The sequence below is a fragment of the Mesoplodon densirostris genome, chromosome 3 (genome assembly GCF_025265405.1).
Source record: "Mesoplodon densirostris isolate mMesDen1 chromosome 3, mMesDen1 primary haplotype, whole genome shotgun sequence".
Classification (NCBI taxonomy): Eukaryota; Metazoa; Chordata; class Mammalia; order Artiodactyla; family Ziphiidae; genus Mesoplodon; species Mesoplodon densirostris.
Window position 1 is genome coordinate 139,215,521 of NC_082663.1, and position 18,302 is coordinate 139,233,822.

General features: G+C 48.6%; 1 protein-coding gene across 2 annotated transcripts in view; it reads right to left on the bottom strand.

The window, feature by feature from the left end:
- Positions 1 to 4,842: 4,842 nt before the first annotated feature.
- Positions 4,843 to 18,302, bottom strand: part of NOTCH3 (notch receptor 3) — a 33,736-nt gene continuing 20,276 nt past the window's right edge. Inside the window, exons 26-33 of one of the 2 annotated variants that reach the window (XM_060093789.1) lie at positions 17,492 to 17,646; positions 17,171 to 17,393; positions 16,166 to 16,250; positions 13,340 to 13,502; positions 11,912 to 12,264; positions 11,499 to 11,646; positions 7,811 to 7,908; positions 4,843 to 7,014 (exon numbers count right to left, since the gene is read on the bottom strand). In XM_060093789.1, the coding sequence (XP_059949772.1) occupies positions 5,968 to 7,014; positions 7,811 to 7,908; positions 11,499 to 11,646; positions 11,912 to 12,264; positions 13,340 to 13,502; positions 16,166 to 16,250; positions 17,171 to 17,393; positions 17,492 to 17,646 (2,272 nt within the window). In that variant the 3' untranslated portion in view covers positions 4,843 to 5,967. The remainder of the gene's footprint in view (positions 7,015 to 7,810; positions 7,909 to 11,498; positions 11,647 to 11,911; positions 12,265 to 13,339; positions 13,503 to 16,165; positions 16,251 to 17,170; positions 17,394 to 17,491; positions 17,647 to 18,302) is intronic. The other variant, XM_060093790.1, reaches the window with a different exon arrangement.

An 18,302-nucleotide genomic window follows, 5' to 3' on the forward strand; every position in this document is an offset into this window, starting at 1 on the left:
AAGGGATAGTTAGGGAGTGTGGGATTATGTACACACTGTTATATTTAAAATGGATAACCAATAAGGACCTACTGTACAGCACAGGGAACTCTACTCAATATTCTGTAACAACCTAAATGGGAAAAGAATTTGAAAAAGAATAGATACAAGTATATGTATAATGGAATCACTTTGCTGTACACCTGAAACTATCACAACATTGTTAATCAACTATACTCCAAGTGGTGGGAGGGATAGATGAAAGGAGAATGACAAAATATTGATAATTATTACAGCTGAATAATGGGAAAAATAATTCTTTCTCCTTCTGTGTAAATTTGAAAATTTTTTCCCAATAAAAAGCTTTAACAGAAAAAAAAAAACTATACTCCAATATAAAATAAAACGTTTGAAAAAAAATCAATCCATGTCAGAGTGATGACCTCCAAAAATTCTCTCCTCCATAAAGCAATGAGAAAACTGGAAATGGATAGTGGTAGTGATGGCACAATCTTGTGAATATAATACAATCCACTGAATGGTACACTTTAAATTTGTGAATTTTATAGTATGTGAATTATATGTCAATTAAAAAATCAATCAGGGCTTCCCTGGTGGCGCAGTGGTTGAGAGTCCGCCTGCCGATGCAGGGGACACGGGTTCGTGCCCCGGTCCAGGAAGATCCCACATGCTGCGGAGCGGCTGGGCCCGTGAGCCATGGCCGCTGAGCCTGCGCGTCTGGAGCCTGTGCTCCACAACGGGAGAGGCCACAACAGTGAGAGGCCCGCGTACCGTAAAAAAAAAAAAAAAAAAAAAAAAGAAAGAAAGAAAACGTGTGTCCACACAACTTGTATGAATGTTCATTGCAACTTTATTTAAACGTCGAAAACTAAAAATTACCAAAATGTCCCTAAACTGACAAATAGATAAACAAACTGTGGCATATCTATAACACACGACATACATACTATCGTCAGCAGTAAAAACGACTACACATAATAAATGATATGCCTAGGGCTTCCCTGGTGGCGCAGTGGTTAAGAATCTGCCTACCAATGCAGGGGACATGGGTTCGAGCCCTGGTTCGAGAAGATCCCACATGCCACGGAGCAACTAAGCCCGTGTGCTACCGCTACTGAGCACGTGTGCCACAACTACCGAAGCCTGTGTACCTAGAGCTCCATAACAAGAGAAGCCACCACAATGAGAAGCCCACGCACCACAACAAAGAGTAGCCCCCACTCGCCACAACTAGAGAAAAGCCCGTGCGCAACAACGAAGACCCAATGCAGCCAATAATTAATTAATTAATTATAAAAAATAATTGATATGCCTAATAACGTGAATCAATCTCAAAAGCACAATGCTAACTTAAAAAAAAAAAGCCAGACTCAAAAGCCTACACGCTGCACAATTCCATTTATATGAAACTCTAGAAAAGGAAAGACTGTAGTTACAGTGACAGACAGCAGATCCACAATTGCCAGAGCCAGAGGTGCAGAAGGGGACTGACTACAAAGGGGAATGATGAAACATGATTGTGTAGTGGTTATATGACTGTGTGCACTTGTCAAAACCCATCAAACTTTACAAAGTGGATTCACTTTATTATATGTGAGTTATTCCTCATAAAGCTGAACAAAAATGAACTAATAGATAGATAGCTAAAAGATAGATGATAGATAGATAGATAGGTAAATTGATATATGATAGCTAAAAGATGATAGATGATAGATAGATAGATACACAGGTACGTAGATACATGGATAATTGATAGATAATAGATACATACATACATACATAGATAATTGATAGATGGCAGATAGCTAAAAGATAGATAGATGGATAGATATGTAGATACACAGATACACAGATAATTGTTAGATGATAGATAGCTAAAAGATAGGTATATACATAGATACATAGATATATAGATAGATACATAGATAGATAACTGATAGATAATAGATACATAGATAATTGATAGATGATAGCTAAAATTTAGTTGGATACATAGATATACAAATAGATACATAGATAATTGATAGATTAGATAGATAATTGATAGATGATAGATAATTGATAGATAATAGGTAGGAAGATAGATAGATAGATAGATAACAGATAGATGAAGTTTGGGCAGGGTGTAGACAAGTCATACTGCAGTACATTGGGACTTGCAACGGTGGAGAGCCTTTACCCCCTTAGGCCAGAAGGGCCAAGGAGAGGGAACAATTATTCAGATTAACAGAGGGCAGCTGGATGGAGAGCACCAAAGCCACCCTGCAGTCAGGGAACCAGGGAAATAAACACATTCTACCCTCTAATCTCCCACCTGTGCCTCTCACTAGCCAAACCCAAGTGGAAGCAAGAGGATGCTTGAGTCCACTGATGCTCTCCACTCAGGTCATCCTCCCAGTGCACAGAGCAGAGTGGAGAAGTGTGAGGGTATATCTGGAGGGGCAAACAGCAGACACACAGCTGTATTATCATTGTCTTCTTGGTCAAGAAGTCACCTAGGGGCTTCCCTGGTGGCGCAGTGGTTGAGAGTCCGCCTGCCGATGCAGGGGACACAGGTTTGTGCCCCGGTGCGGGAAGATCCCACATGCCGCGGAGCGGCTGGACCCGTGAGCCATGGCCGCTGAGCCTGTGCGTCCGGAGCCTGTGCTCCACAACGGGAGAGGCCACAACGGTGAGAGGCCCGCATACCGCAAAAAAAATTTAAAAAATAAATAAATAAAATAAAAAGAGACTGTTCCATCTCCAAAGACTTAGCCAAAAGAGAGGAGATGGAGTGAATATTTTTTAGTTGTTTCCACAGAATTCCTGCTTCTGCAAACCTGACAGCCCTTAAATTTACCCCACGCCCCAGTTTCAGAGCAGAAACTCATTGCTTTAAGAAATCAGCACATTCTATAACCCATTGCCATAGTGATTGGTTAGAGAAGTAGTGCTCAAAAGCAATTTTTCATTGCTTGGCCACTGGCAATATCTGGAAATATTTTTGGTTGTCACACTGGAGGAGGGAGTGCTACTGGCATCTAGTGGGTGGAGGCCAGGGATGCTGTTAAACATCCTACAATGCACAGGACAGCCTTCCACAGCAAAGAATGATCTGGCCCCAAATGTCAGCAGTACCAACGTCGAGGAACACTAGGTTAGAGGATAAATATGCGACCCATTTGAAGCCAATACAAAATCAACCCCAAGACTAGAAGCTTCTCAGTTCTCTGGAATGTGCAATATGGTCTATGATCCTTGCACCTATTTTGCTAATAGAGAAGGAGGGCTGGAGCTGTGGGAGTGGGAAGAGAAGTTGGCTTGAGTACCACATGTAGCCTGAGAATGAAACTGATGCCCAGAGAAAAATCTGTAGAGATGAGGAACTCAGCCCTTGTTGACCTCATTTGAGCCACTAGCTCAAGTATCCCCTGAAGCTGGTCTTTTTTAGTTATATATGAATTTATAAATTGGTTTGTTTTTGTGTTTTTTTGTTGTTTTTTTTTGCGCGCGATACACGGGCCTCTCACTGTTGTGGCCTCTCCCGTTGCGGAGCACAGCCTCCGGACACGCAAGCTCAGTGGCCATGGCTCACGGGCCCAGCCGCTCCGCAGCATGTGGGATCCTCCCGGACCGGGGCACGAACCCGTGTCCCCTGCATCGGCAGGCGGACTCTCAACCACTGCGCCACCAGGGAAGCTCTACAAATTGGTTTTTGTTTGTTTGTTTAAGCCAGCTGGGTAGATTTTTTGTGTCACTTGCAACCAAGAGCACTCCAACTGATGGGATGAACAAATGAACATTAAATTCCTCCTTTCCTGGAGGACCTCAGTGTAAACACAACCTTGTCTTGGGGCACAATTATTTGCAAGACATAGAAACTCATTCAAGCTGGTATACATAAAGGAGTATTTATTATAAGGTGCAGCATTGTCTCCAAACCCCAAGGGAGCATGAAGTAGAGGTGAGATCCATGCAGAACCAGCATTAGGCAATTAGAAGGCAGTTAATAAACACCTATTGATGTCAGTGGAATAAATGCTCAATTAACTGGAATTGATACTCCATTTGGAAATGAGGTGCTCCCTCCAACACTCTGGAGCCATTTGAGCGCTCATCTCTGATTCTCCCTGCATAGCTCCAGTCTTCTGCTGTTTTCTCATCAGTAGCCACCACCCCAAACTGGCCATCAATATTTCTCCATCTGCCTTGGCCTTAGAAACTCCAACTGATAGCTTTCTTAGCATCCCCATTTTAAAAACATTCTCAAGCAAGGGAATCTGGTTCAATTTAAGTCAGGTGGCCACCCCTAGTCCAATCAGTGGAATCATCCATCAAAAGAGGAAGTAAAAGTGGCCGGCAAGCAAGCCACATGGCTTGACTCCAAGATGAGAGCCCAAGTTTTTACCAACCAGGGTTCTTGGCCTCCTTAGTCAATAGAAATTGATTAGGGGCCAGACAAGAAATTCAGGCAAGGCTTTATTGGGACCCCTGCTGCAGAAGTGGGGAGCGAGAACGAACAGATTCCCGTGCTTGCTTGCTCCCCAAGGGTGGAGGTACGGGGTGAGGGCGGGTCCAAGGGTGGAGCCAGAAGGGTGGCTTTGGTGGTCTGCCCACCCCTTTGGTGGTGGTGTGTGCAGGGGGCATGCGCGGTACCCTGCTTTTGCTCCCAGCTCTTCAGAAGTGGCAGTTGGGGGGTTTTTTGGTCTTTTTGTATCTTGTTGGCCATAATTTGCCCCAACTGCACATGCCCACAGTTATTCTTAGTCCCTTATAGCTTCTTTGTCTTCTGTTGCTCCAGGAGATGTTTGTCCAGGTGCAAGCACTGCAGCAAAGGGTCCCAGGTCCCAGCCTGTCTCAAAAGTTAGCGCTGAAGAGACAGAAACCCCACACTACCACCCCTCCCCCAAATCTTACCTAGACACAGAACAATGACATTGAGTGCTAACTATTCCTTTATTAGGTGGTGAGGGGAAAGGGGGCTGTACAATACAAGGGCTGGGAACTTAGCTACACAGGGACTGTGATCAGAAGCTATATTACAAAAATAGCCTACAAATACTTCTATTCTGCCCTGGGGCTGGGCCAGGGAAGTACCAGGAGGAGGTGCCGTGCAGGCAGCTCCTTTCCTCCCTGCAGGCCCATATTTACAGGGAGACAAAGTAAAATGCACGTCTCCCCTGGTCCTCATATTCCCACCGGCCACCCCACCCCCCAGTTCCCAAAGGGAGGTGGTCCACACTCTGTGATGGGGGGCTTGGGGACAAGCTCTCCAGGCCAGAAGGGCACTTCCCCCAGCAAAGCTATAGAATAAGTTGCACCTGGAATGCAGTGAAGTGAGGGAGGTGGGGTGGGGAGAAGGCTCCCAAGTCTCACCCGACCCCTAGCCCCAGAGGGTTCGCCCAAGGGTGCCTACTTGGTTCACACCAGGGTCGTGTACTCGGTACACAGGATCCCGGTCATGCCTGTGTACTTGGTACACAGAATCCAGCTTGGCCGAATGGGCCCACAGACTCAGCCCCACGGGGGCACTGGGGGGTTCGCAGGGGCAGGGAGCATCTCCATATATATATTTTGTAAAAAATAATAATAATAATGTTTGTTTAAATGAATTTGTTTCTATACAAAATGTAAAAAAAAAATAATAATAATCCACCTGTGTCAGAACATGAGTGAGAGAGGCCAGAGGAGGCAAGAAAGCAGGAGAGAATGGGCGGGTGGCGGGGGGGGTTGGCCCCAGGAAGAGGGGAGAGGCAGGAGCATGTCCCAGACTCACCACAAGAACCAAAGGGTGGGGGTCAGCCTGCACCCCTTATAAATAAAGGAAGACTGAAGCCCTAGGCTTGTGACCTGTCTTGGTCACACTGCAAGGAGGGTGGGGTGCAGGAGAAGGGATTAGAGAGAATGAAATGGACTAAAAGGGGAGACAGAGAGGAAGCAGGATAGGGTGTCTCTACAGCCTCCTCAAATCTAGGAACTGTGGAGCCCTCAGGCCAACACTTGCCTCTTGGGGGTGACTTCAGGCTGGGACCCTAGCTGGGTCTGGGACTGAGCAAGAGGGCCAGGGACCGACAGGGGGAGCGGCTGGGCAGACAGTGTCCCAGCGGCCGTGGCCCCGGTGGCAGTGGCCGGGCTGGGCGTGGAGTCGGACCAGTCTGAGAGTGAGGGAGGTGAGGGGCTGGCCCAGTGCTCGGGGGACTCTGGGGATGGGGTCAGGTAAGGGTGCTCGCTGGGGACCCGCAGGAAGCGGGCCTTTGGGGGGCTGCTATGGGCCCCGGCTGCAGGGAACTCATCGCCATGTCCTGGGGCTGCCAGGTACGGTGGGGGCCGCTCCTGGGGGGACACGGGGTTCCCGGGGTTCAGCAGCTGGGGTCCCGGGGCCAGCGGCAGCAGGAAGGAGGGACCTGGGGGGGCAGGTGGGGGCAGCCGGGCCCAATCGAGGGGGACGGCCACGGGGTTCAGCAGGCCCAGGCTGAGCACACAGCCCCCGGGGGGCTGGCGCCCGAGACCTGCCCGGCCCGCGCCACCAAGCTGCGCCAGAGACACAGCTGTGGCTGTGGCAGCCGCGTAGGGCCCCTCGAGGGGGAAGCCGCCAGGGGACGCAGGGGGGCCACCAAAGGGCCGTGGGGAGTCCAGCGAGTCCACCGGCGAGAGCGTGACCGAGCTCTCGGCCAAGGGCCCCGGGCAGGCCAGGGTCAGCTTCTTGCCCCGACCCCGGGCACCCTGAGGCCCCAGCCCCGCCTTCCCAGGAGGCCTCCGGCTCTTCTTGCCCCCGGACTGTGCCACCTTGAGGCCTGGGAGGAAGGCCCCGGGCGGGCAGAGCAAGGGCCCCAGGCCGTGGGGGCCAGGGGGGCTACGGGGCCCACTGGGCTGGTCTAGCAAGCGCACGATGTCCTGGTGTAGCCGCTCCTGGGCCACATCCCGGGGCAGCCTGTCCAGGTGGTCTGTGATCTCACGGTTGGCAAAGTGGTCCAGCAGCAGCTTGGCAGCCTCAAAGCTGCCCTCCCTGGCGGCCAGGAACAGTGGAGTCTCCTCCTGTGGCGGCCCAGAACCCACAAGAGTCAGGATTAACTGCTGGCTAACATCACAGAGGCCTCCTGTCTCTGGGGGAACCTGAGAGCTAAGAGTTCATACTCTCCAGCCAGACAGACCTCGGTCGGAATCTCAGCTCTGCTGGGGAAAATTGGGCAAGTTCTTTCCTTTAAGCCACATTCATCCAGCACCTACTAAGCTTCAGGCCGCAAAAGCCAGGACCAGGGTGAGGAGAGTGAAGCACTCGCCTTAGGCACAAAATTTAAGGGGGCATCAAAATAAATGATATTTTAATGAAAAAATTTTAAATTAAGATTAATGCAAAAAGAATCCATAATGAATATAATTTTGGAAATTTTAAATAAAGATGGAATCCAACCCTGTACCCCTTTAAGCCTCACTCTTTCATCTGTAAAATGAGAGTAATACCACCTTGCAAGGGTTTTTAAACAACAATCAAAACATCTACCTTTTATTGAGGATGTGCTAAAGCACTTTATAAAAGCTTTAGCTCACTGAATCCTCGAAAGAGGCAGTGAGGTGGGTACCGTTGCTTCCCCATTTCGAGGATGAGAACAGAGGTTCAAAAGAGTTAAGCAACTTGCCCAAGGTCACCTAGCAACTGCCATACACTTCCTCCTCTGATCCACTATTGAAACCCCTTGGGCCCAAATCCCACACCTGAAAGCTGGCTGCAGGCAGGGTGAATGCCCCCACTAGCCTACCCCAACCTGCTCTCTGCCACCTGTGGAAGCTGTGCCAGGGCTGACTCCCAGGTGGGCCAAGGGCTGGGGCTCACCTTGCTATCTTGCATGTCTTTGTTAGCTCCATTTTTGAGCAGGGCCAAGGTGGCCTCCACGTTGTTGACAGCTGCAGCCCAGTGTAAGGCTGATTTTCCTGGGGGGGAAGTGAGGAAAGGTCAGGGTCAGGACCAGGCTCATTTGCTGGCCCCCCAACAGCAGGGGAACAGAAAATGTCTAGAATATGGCCTGGGATGGGGGGAGGGTAGGCCTGCCACGAGTATCTGAGTAACTGTGTTTGGGTCCATGTGTGTGCACACCTGTAGATGTAACTCTCCATATACGGGGGGTACTATGTGGACCTCACTCAGTGGTACCTAGAGCTGTGCTGTCCAATGCAATAGCCACCAGTCACAGTGGTTCTTTAGTATATGTAAATTAAAATTACAAAAAAAAAAAAAAAATGGAGTTCCCTGGTGGTCTAGTGGTTAGGATTCTGGGCTTTCACTGCTGTGGCCTGGGTTCAGTCCCTGGTCGGGAAACTGAGATCCCACAAGCCGCACAGGGCAGCCAAAAGAAAAAAAACAGTAAAATAAGTTAAATTAAATTAAATTGATACCAAGACCATTTAATGGGGAAAGGATAGCTTTCTCAACAAATGGTGCTGGGACAACTGTTATCTCCATGTGCAAAACAATAAAGTTGGACCCCTACTGCACACTATACACAAAAAAATAATTCAAAATGAGTCAAAGACCTAAATGTAAAAGCTCAAACTATAAAACATTTAGAAAAAAACACAGGAATAAATCTTCATGACCTTGAATTAGGCAAAGGATTCTTAGATATGACACCCAAAACACAAGCAACAATAACAAAAACGACAAAAATAGATAAATTGGACATCATCAAGATGAAAACTTTCGTGCTTGTAAGGACACCATCTAGAAAGTAAAAAGAAAACCTACAAATATATTAAACCTACCATATGTTTGATAAGAGACATACCTAGACTATATGAAGAATTTCTACAACTCAATAATAAAAAGACGAATAACCCAATTTAAAAATGGGCAAAGAATCTGAATAGACATTTCTCCAAAGAAGATACACAAATGGGCAATAAGCATGTGAAGAGATGCTCAACATCATTAGCCGTCAGGGAAATGCAAATCAAACCACAATGACATACTAAATCACATCCACTAGGAAGACTAGAACAAAAAGACAGATAATAGCAAGTGTTGGTGAGGATGTAGAAATACTGCAACCTTCATACACTGTTGGTAGGAATGTAAAACAGGGCAGCCACTGTGGAAAACAGTCTGGCAGTTCCTTAAAAGGTTAAACAGAGTTACCAAGTGACCCAGCAATTCTGCTCCTAGGGATATACCCAAGAGAAATGAAAACGTATGTCCACACAAAAAATGATACAGGACTGTCCATAGCAGCATTATTCATAACAGCCAAAAATCAGAAACAACCCAAATGTCCATCGGTGGAGGAATGGATAAACAAAATGTGGTATATCCATATAACAGAATATTATTTATTCATTAAAAAACAAAAAAGAAATAATACTGATACATGCTACAACATTTGCAAACCTCAAAAACATCGTGCTAAGTGAAAGGAGCCAGTCAAAAAAGACCACATATTGTATGATTCCATTTATATGAAATAACCAGAATAAGCAATCCATATAGAGAGAAAGTACATTAGCGGTTGCCTAAGGGCCGGGAAGATGAGGGGGATTGAGGGGGTGATGGCTAAGAGGTGAGGGCTTCTTTTTCAGGTGATGAAAACATTCTAAATTTTATTGTGATGATATTTGCACAACTATGTGGTTATACTAAAAATCATTGGATTTTATACTTGAAATGGATGAATTGCATGGTATCTGAATTATATGTCAGTACAGCTGGGGTTTTTTTAAGTAGGCAAAACAAAGGTTAAAACATTAAATGAAATAAAACATTTAGTTCTTTGCTCACTCCAGCCACATCTCAAGTGCTTGACAGCACATGCCAGTGGCTACCATACTGAACAGAACAGACTAAGAATATTTCCAACATCACAGAAAGTTCTATGGGACAGTGCTCTTCTAAAGCCGTATTTCCCAACCAGGGGTGATTTTCCTCTAAGGGGCATTTGGCAATGTCTGGAGATATTTTTGGTTGTCACAACTGAGAGGTGGGGTGCTATTGGCATCAGTGGGTGGAAGCCAGGGATGCTACTTATCCTACACTGGATAAAGAAGATGTGGTACATATATACAGTGGAATATTACTCAGCCATAAAAAAGAATGAAATAATGCCATCTGTAGCAACATGGATGGACCTAGAGATTGTCATACTGAGTGAAGTAAGTCAGGCAGAGAAAGACAAATATCATATGATTTCGTTTATATGTGGAATCTTAAAAAATGGTACAAATGAACTTATATACAAAACAGAAATAGAGCCACAGATGTAGAAAACAAACTTATGGTTACCAGGGGGACAAGGGGGGAGGGATAAGTTAGGAGACTGGGATTGACATATACATACTATCATACATAAAATAGATAACTAATAAGGACCTTCTGTATGGCACAGGGAACTCTACTCAATGCTCTGTAATGGCCTAGATGGGAAAGAATCTAAAACAGAGTGGATATACGTATATGTATAACTAATTCAGTTTGCTGTACACCTGAAACTAACACAACATTGTAAATCGACTATCCTCCAATAAAAATTTTAAAATAAAAAAAAATTTTTTTAATAAATAAATTAAAAAAAAAATCCTTGGGCTTCCCTGGTGGCGCAGTGGTTGAGAGTCTGCCTGCCAATGCAGGGGACACGGGTTTGTTGCCCCGGTCCAGGAAGATCCCACATGCCGCGGAGCGGCTGGGCCCATGAGCCATGGCCACTGAGCCTGCGCGTCCAGAGCCTGTGCTCTGCAACAGGAGAGGCCACAACGGTGAGAGGCCCGCGTACCGCAAAAAAAAAAAAAAAATCCTTCGCTACACAGGACTGCCCCCACCACAAAGAATGATCCAACCCCACATGTCAATGTTGCTGAGACTGAGAACGCCTGCCCCAAAGGATGTTTCTAAGAGTCCAAGTGTGTCTACAGCTGTATGAGGTTCTCTAGACACAAGGGCAGGTCACTGTTGTGCAAGTAAGCCACCTCCAGGGACGGAGCGGCCCTCACCTATAGATCTGGTTGATTTGCAAATTTATTACACCAGTTGTCCAGCGGATGGCACCAGAGTAAGTTCTTCCAACAAAGCAGATGGAAGGGAAGTGTCTTGGGAAGGGCACCTTTTCCTGAACCACTGCCACACAGTATGGGCTAATGGGCGCCATTTTTTTTTTTTTTTTTTTTTGCGGTATGCGGGCCTCTCACTGTTGTGGCCTCCCCCGTTGCGGAGCACAGGCTCCGGACGCGCAGGCTCCGGACGCGCAGGCTCAGCGGCCATGGCTCACGGGCCCAGCCGCTCCGCGGCATATGGGATCCTCCCAGACCGGGGCACGAACCCGTATCCCCTGCATCGGCAGGCGGACTCTCAACCACTTGCGCCACCAGGGAGGCCCGCCATTTTTTTTTTTAATGCATGAGTGTAGGTCCATGTTGAAACCCTGTTATGAGTACACGAGTTTCATTGACTGGGTGTCAGTGTGGGTGTGAGTTCATACCAACAGTCAGGGCCCAGATGACACCCTCTCAGCCCCCACCCACCACTACCCCCCACAGCCTACCTAGTTCATCCACAGCATTGACATCAGCATGGCTGGCGATGAGCTCTTCCACCATGCCCTCCACTGCCAGGCGGGCCGCCAGGATCAGTGCTGTGGAGCCGTCTGCCATGCGGGCATCCAGGTCTGTGGAGCGGTTCCGGATGAGAATCTAAGGGAGATGGGGCACAGCAGGAGGAGTCATGGCAAGAACAAAGGGGCGAGAAGCACCTCTAAGCCCTCTGAGGACCCCAACCAATACACCCCGTGGAACTGATGAGGTTCAGGGAATAGCTTCTTGCCAGAAACTGTACTCCCATATATCCCCATCTTACAAATGAGAAAGATGAGCTCTGAAAGGCAGAACCAGGGCTTGAACCCAGGTCGGTCTGATGCCTGTCCCAGCTCTGAAGTCCAAAGAGGTGAGCCCATCTCACCTGGAAAACGCCCTGGGCATCAGCAGTGACGGCTGTGTGCAGGGGGGTGCGGCCTGAGTGGTCCTGGGCATTGGTGTCTGCCCCAGCATCCAGCAGTCGCTTGGCCGCATCAGCCCGGGCATAGCGGGCAGCCAGGTGCAGGGCTGTCTCACCCGTGCGGTCGGTCCGAGCCCCAAGCTGCGCCCCCTGGCAGATAAGGTCTGAGATGATGCTGGCTGACGTGTCTTCTGCCTCGTCCTCCTCAGCTGGGATTGCTTCCAGGGCCCCCCCGCAGAAGGAGGCCAGCATTAGCGGGGTGAAGCCATCTGCAGGGACCAGGAGTGTGTCACAAGGGAGGTGGGCACAGGGCCTTTCTGGGGAATACGATTGAGGGCACTGCATTAGGAGGAAGTGGGACATGTGGAAACACAAGAGGGAATGGCAAATCCTCCCATCACACACACACACCTGTGTCAGGTGCCCCAGAAGCCAACCCAGGATGAGGATTCATGGGCATGTGATTTGTCACAGAAGGGCTCCTAGGTAGTAGGGGACACAGAACGAGGGAGGGAGGAAGTCAAACAAGTGTGCAACCTTGGGCAAATGCCTGGAGAGTTATTTCAGCCTGATCCCAAAGGGGGACTGTGGAAGCTGAGCTGTACCCCAGAGTTGTAATCCAGCTTGAGTCAAAGGAGCTGAGCCTTTCATACTCCTGCATCCACTGGTCAGGAGCTGCCCCCAGGGACATAAAATACCAAGCACCTCAGGCCCTGGTAGCCTGAAGGGCTTCAACAGAGAGCCATAGGTCCTGGTCATTGGGAGCAAAAGCAAAACAGAGCTGGGGAAGGCATATCCCAAAATGTGGCAAAGACAAATCCAAGAGGATCCAGATAACATGGTCTGCTATACTCTTCATGAGCATTTGCTCTTGTTTCCCTTAGGAGGCTACTTGCATCCCATTCTCCATCCTCAAGCCCTAGATAAAGCCAAATCCTTCCTTCAAGGACAGGAATATAGCTCAGGCCTGTCAATCTGCATATTCCAGGCCCCAGGCCACACTGATTGGTTCAGGAATGGGTATGTCCATCCAATCAGAACTCATCCTGGGACTTTTGCTGGTACATATGGGAAAAAGATTTTGTAAGGCCTGTCCCACCTGTAGCTATCAGTGCCTGCAGGAAAAAGCCTACTTGGGCTGTGGAGTCAAGAGGTGGTGAGTCCTGAATCCAAATGTGCCTGAAGCTTCCATTTACAAGAGCCAGTAAATCCCTTGTTTTACTTAAGTTAGCTTGAGTTGGGCTATTAAAACTTAAAACCAAAAGTCCTGATTAACACACACCCCCACAGACGGACACCCAGACACACCCAGCTTTCCCTAGAAACAGACCCAGATGCAATCTCTCATGAGTAGGATGGATAAAGGGCATCCTGGAGGGAGGGATGCCTGACCTGGACCACGCACGTTGACATCCATGCCATCAGCATCTGCATCGCCCTGTGGTGGCGTCAATGCCATGGCTGGTGCCACACGGATGTCGGCAGCAACCAGGTGGTGTTGAGTCCACTGGCGGCAATCCACAGCATCCTCAGCTCCCACACCAGGCTCCTCTACCTGGAGGCACAAGGACCCAGGTTCTCACAAGGGGTTGGGAGACACAGTTAGAGGGACAGTCTGGGCATTCCCACAGGTTTCTCTCATGGAGATGCACACATGGCCCCAAGAAACCATTAACATCCTGCTTCTTTTATAGATAAGGAAATGGGAAATTGATGTACTGGAGCTCAGAGAACTCATAAGAGGAAGAACTGGGATTTTAATCCGGGTTAGAAGGGCAGAGGGTCTGGGAACCCACGGTAGTGATCAAGGAAGAGACACAGAGGGGACTTCCCTGGCGATCCAGTGGGTAAGACTCTGCACTTCCAATGCAGGGGATGCGGGTTCGATCCCTGGTCAGGATACTAAGATCCCACATGCCGTGCAGTGCGGCCAAAAAATTAAAAATAAAATAGATTAAAAAATTTTTTAATTTTAAAAAAAGGAAGAGACACAGAGCATAACACCTGTCAGCACACACCTGTCTATACACTAGATAGGAACATACCAAAAATGAAATTAAGAGAACAATTCTATTGACAACAGTATCAAAAAGAACAAAAAACTTTAAAATTAAATTCAACAGAAGAAATGCAAAACTTGTATTCCGGAAATTCCAAATCACTGGTTAAAGAACTGTGGGAGTAGAGGGATCCTGCAATAATAATAATTCCCAGTATTGGTATTTCCCTGGTGGTCCACTGGTAAAGAATCTGCCTTACAATGCAGGGGACGCGGGTTCGATCCCTGGTTGGGGAACTAAGATCCCACATGTCTTGGGGCAACTAAGCCCGCATGCCACAACTACTGAGGCTCTCACGCCTCAACTAGAGCCCACGTGCCACAACTACAGAGCCCACGCACCCTGGAGCCTGCGCACTACAACTAGAGAAGGGAAAAATCCGCATGCCACAACTAGAGAGAAGCCCACGCACCAAGACAAACAGCCTGCGCACCGCAGTGAAAAATCCCGCATGCCTCAACGAAGATCCCGAGTGCCACAACTAAGGTCTGATGCAGCCAAAAATAAATAAAAATAAATAAATAAATAAATAAATAAATAATCTTTAAACAAAATAATAATTCCCAGTATTAATCTGGGAAAGGAGTGAAAGGTGAGAAGCAGGGAGTTGCCCTGGATACCACGTAGGCTCCCACGTGGTACCACAAATATGAACGTGACGTATCAGGACTAAATAATCACACACAAATGTATTGATTTACCCTCAGGAGTCTAGCACCTGGGCCCCTCAGAGGAGCTCAATAAATTTCAGACTCATGGTCCAGAAGGGAAGAATGAAGTTATGAAAACAGGACAGAATATCCCTAACTAGCCTGCCTGGGCATTTAACAGCCTGCACCAAACACAGAGCCTGATCAAGCCAGACCTGAGCTTAAGGACCCAGGTGGGGAGTTGAATTTCATGAAAGGGGAGAGCCAGGTGATGGACAGCTAACCAGAAAGGGCCATGGAGGATGGGACAGCCTTCAATGTGGATTCAATGTCTGACACTGTCACTTAGTAGGCTTGTGACCCTAGGCAAATCACATTAGAGCTCTGAGCTTCTCACTGGTAAAATAAGGATGATGCAATCATTCTGCAATGCTAAAATGCCATCATAAACATTCTGTACCATATACTTAACACCCGCTTTTGGATGAGAAAGGAAAAAAAAAGCCTGGGGCAAGCAGATTTCTTTAGCTGTCAATTGTAATAGATGTCTTCATTTCAACAAACATTAAAACATAGGCAGGGGAGGGAATTCCCTGGTGGTCCAGTGGTTGGGACTCCACGCTTTTACTGCCGAGGGCTGGGGTTCAATCCCTGGTTGGGGAACTAAGATCCTGTAAGCTGCACAGTGCAGCCAAAAAAAAAAAGATAGAAAACATAGGCAGGGGAGTGGCATCTAAGAATGGAGGTGTGTATCAATAGCTACTTTATAGCATCCTCATAAAGATGAAATAAGATGTCTTATGTACATTCAAGACATTCAGCAAGTGTCAAAGTAATGCTAGCAGGAGGCTGTTATGAACGGTGCTCCCCCAAAAATCATATGTTGAAGGCCTAATCCCCCAACGTGACTATATTTGGAGACAGGGCCTTTAAGGAAGTAATTAAGGTTAAATAAGATCATGAGCGTGGAGCCCTAATTCAATAGGACCAAGGTCCTAATAAGAAGAGGAAGAGACGCCAGAGTTCTCTCTCTATGCATACACAGAGGAAAGGTCACATGAGGACACAGCGGGAAAGCACACTCTACCTGCCAGGAAGAGAGCCCTCACCAAGAACCAACCCTGCCAGCACCTTGATCTTGGACTTCCACCCTCCAGAGCTGTGAGAAGATAAGTGTCTGCTGTTTGAGCCACCAGTCTGTGGTATTTCATTATGGCAGCCCTAGCTGACTAAGACAGGGCCCGTAGCTGTGGCCCCAGGACAGGAAAAGACCAGCTGGGAGTGCTCTCAGGCTGGGCACGCTGGACTAAGTTGGATGCAGCAGAGAGAAAGCAGAGTCATTGTCTGGGCCAGGGGATCCCCTCTGGAAAGATGCCAGGAGCAGGATGGGGTGAGTGTTGTGACTATTCTCCAGAGCCAGGGACAGCAGAGATTTTCCTGGTTCTCCCACTGACCATCGAGCCCCAACCCAGGACCCTGAGGGCAGGGGTCAGAGGAGGGGACACAACCTTCAGTCGCTTGGCCTCCGGGCACTCTGTGTCCATCCAGTCTGTGGCCACCTCTCCCATCAGACTCTCACCCTTGGCCATGTTCCTATGGGGGGGAAGAGGGAGGGGACAATGGGTCAGTAGGGGCAGGGTGCAGGGTCAAGAGACAGGGTCCAATGAGGGGATGTAGGATGTGGTCAAGGTTGCAGGGGGTACCATCAGGGGTTGTGATAGGTGACGGCCAGGGTCTTAAGGTGGAACTGGGGAAGAACAGGAGTGGGGTCAGAGGTCAGAGCAGTCGGCTGTGGGACAGGTGAGGGTTCCAGGCATATAGCAGGGGTTATAGAAGATGACGTCAGGGGTCATGGAGGATAGAGTTATCCTCATAACAGGTGAGAGATGTAGCCAGGATCGAGGAGGTTTTGGAGAGGGGCCGGGGGTCACAGGGTGACAGGAGAGGGGTAAATTCAGGGATTAGGTCAGGGTGGGGTTGGAGTCTCGAGGGACAGGCCAGGGAGTTGGAGGTGAAGCCCACGACCAAGGCCAAGATTGAGGATAGTGGGGAATGAGCACTGAGTTGGGGTGGAAAGGGGGTCAGAGGTGAGGTCAAAAGTCAGGGTGTGTTAGAGCCAGAGGTGATATTGGGGGTCACAGAGGATAGGGTCACAGGGCCAGCAAGGGATTGGGATGCAGACAGGGATCGAGATCAGTAATCATGTGGGAACAAATTCTGAGTATCAGGGTGAAATCTGAGAAGCTGGGGTCAGGGAGGGTTCAGGGTAGAGTCAGAGTAGGATCTGAGTGAGGGAACTGGATCATAGGAAATGGGGCCAAGGGTCACACATCAGGGGTGATTCCCAGGGATTATCGAGTCAGTGGTCAAGGGGATGAATACTGGGTTTCCAGGCTGGAGTCTGAAGTTAGGGTCAGGTAGGGGTCAGAGGTCAAAGTCAGGTCAAGGTGGGCTCCAGGGCTCACAAAGTCCCACAGTCAGGGACAGGGAATGGGCTGAGTCAGGGTCCTCACTTCATGCCCAGAGCGTCTTGGCCCACGGGTTCCCGCCGGCCCTTGTGGCCAGCTGCAGCATCCTTGTGCAGCGCGAAGCCCTCGGGGAACCAGAGGGTGCTGTGCTCACGCTTGCGGCGGGCCACCATGACGCCCAGGACGAGGATGACCAGCAGGAAGATGGCGCTCGCAGCCAGCAGGGGCAGTAGCGGCACGCTTGGCTCTGGCAGCTCCAGCGGCTCCCCTGCGGGCAGGAAGCAGGGGGTCTCAGCCAGGGGCCAAGGCCCACCCCACCATACGAGCCCCAGTTCCACCCTCATCACCCGCCAGGCTGGCCCTCACCCCGTGCCGCCCGCAGTGGGTACGGGAAGTCAAGGCGCTCCACCGCTGACAACGCTCCCAGATAGTCCGCCGCACTCTGGGCGTCGGGAAAACAGTGGTCATTCTCAGGCGACTGCAGGCACAGACGGTTGTCAATCTCCAGCATCACCACAGAGCTGCAGGGACACAACAGAGGGACAGGCAGACTCAGCAGGCACTCCTACAAGCCCTGCACCATGCCCCATCCCCACTCCCCTGCACCAGGCTGGAGCATCTCTACTCACCATGGCACCACGGCCCCCTATCTAGCATCCAACTCCACCACAACCCCAAACCCAGTCTTTTTTAAAATACACTTACTATATATTTGGTGATATTAAGGATATTTATTTTTTTAACTGTGATCATGGTATTATCGTGTTTTAAAGAAAAGAGCTTAGTTTTTACAGAAACATACTGACCTGTCTACGTACGAAATGACATGCTATCTAGAAATTATTTCAACATAACGTGGGAACTAGGACAAATTGAAGGGACTATGTATGAAATAATAATGGCCATATATGTTAATTGTCAATGCTAGGTCCTAGGTACCTAGACGTTCATTACCCTGTTCTGCTTTTGTATATGTTTAAAATTCTTTATCAATTCCCAAAACGAGTCTTGCTATGGCCACCAGTGTCCTCTGAGCCATGAATCCAATGGTCATTGTTTTCATGTCAACTTCTCCTTTATCAGGCTGGTGCATCCATCTCCTGCCTGCTATGAGCATTGGCTTCTGACAGTTGACAGCTGCCTCTCTGGCCTCAGCAAAGTGGGGATCCCTTCAATG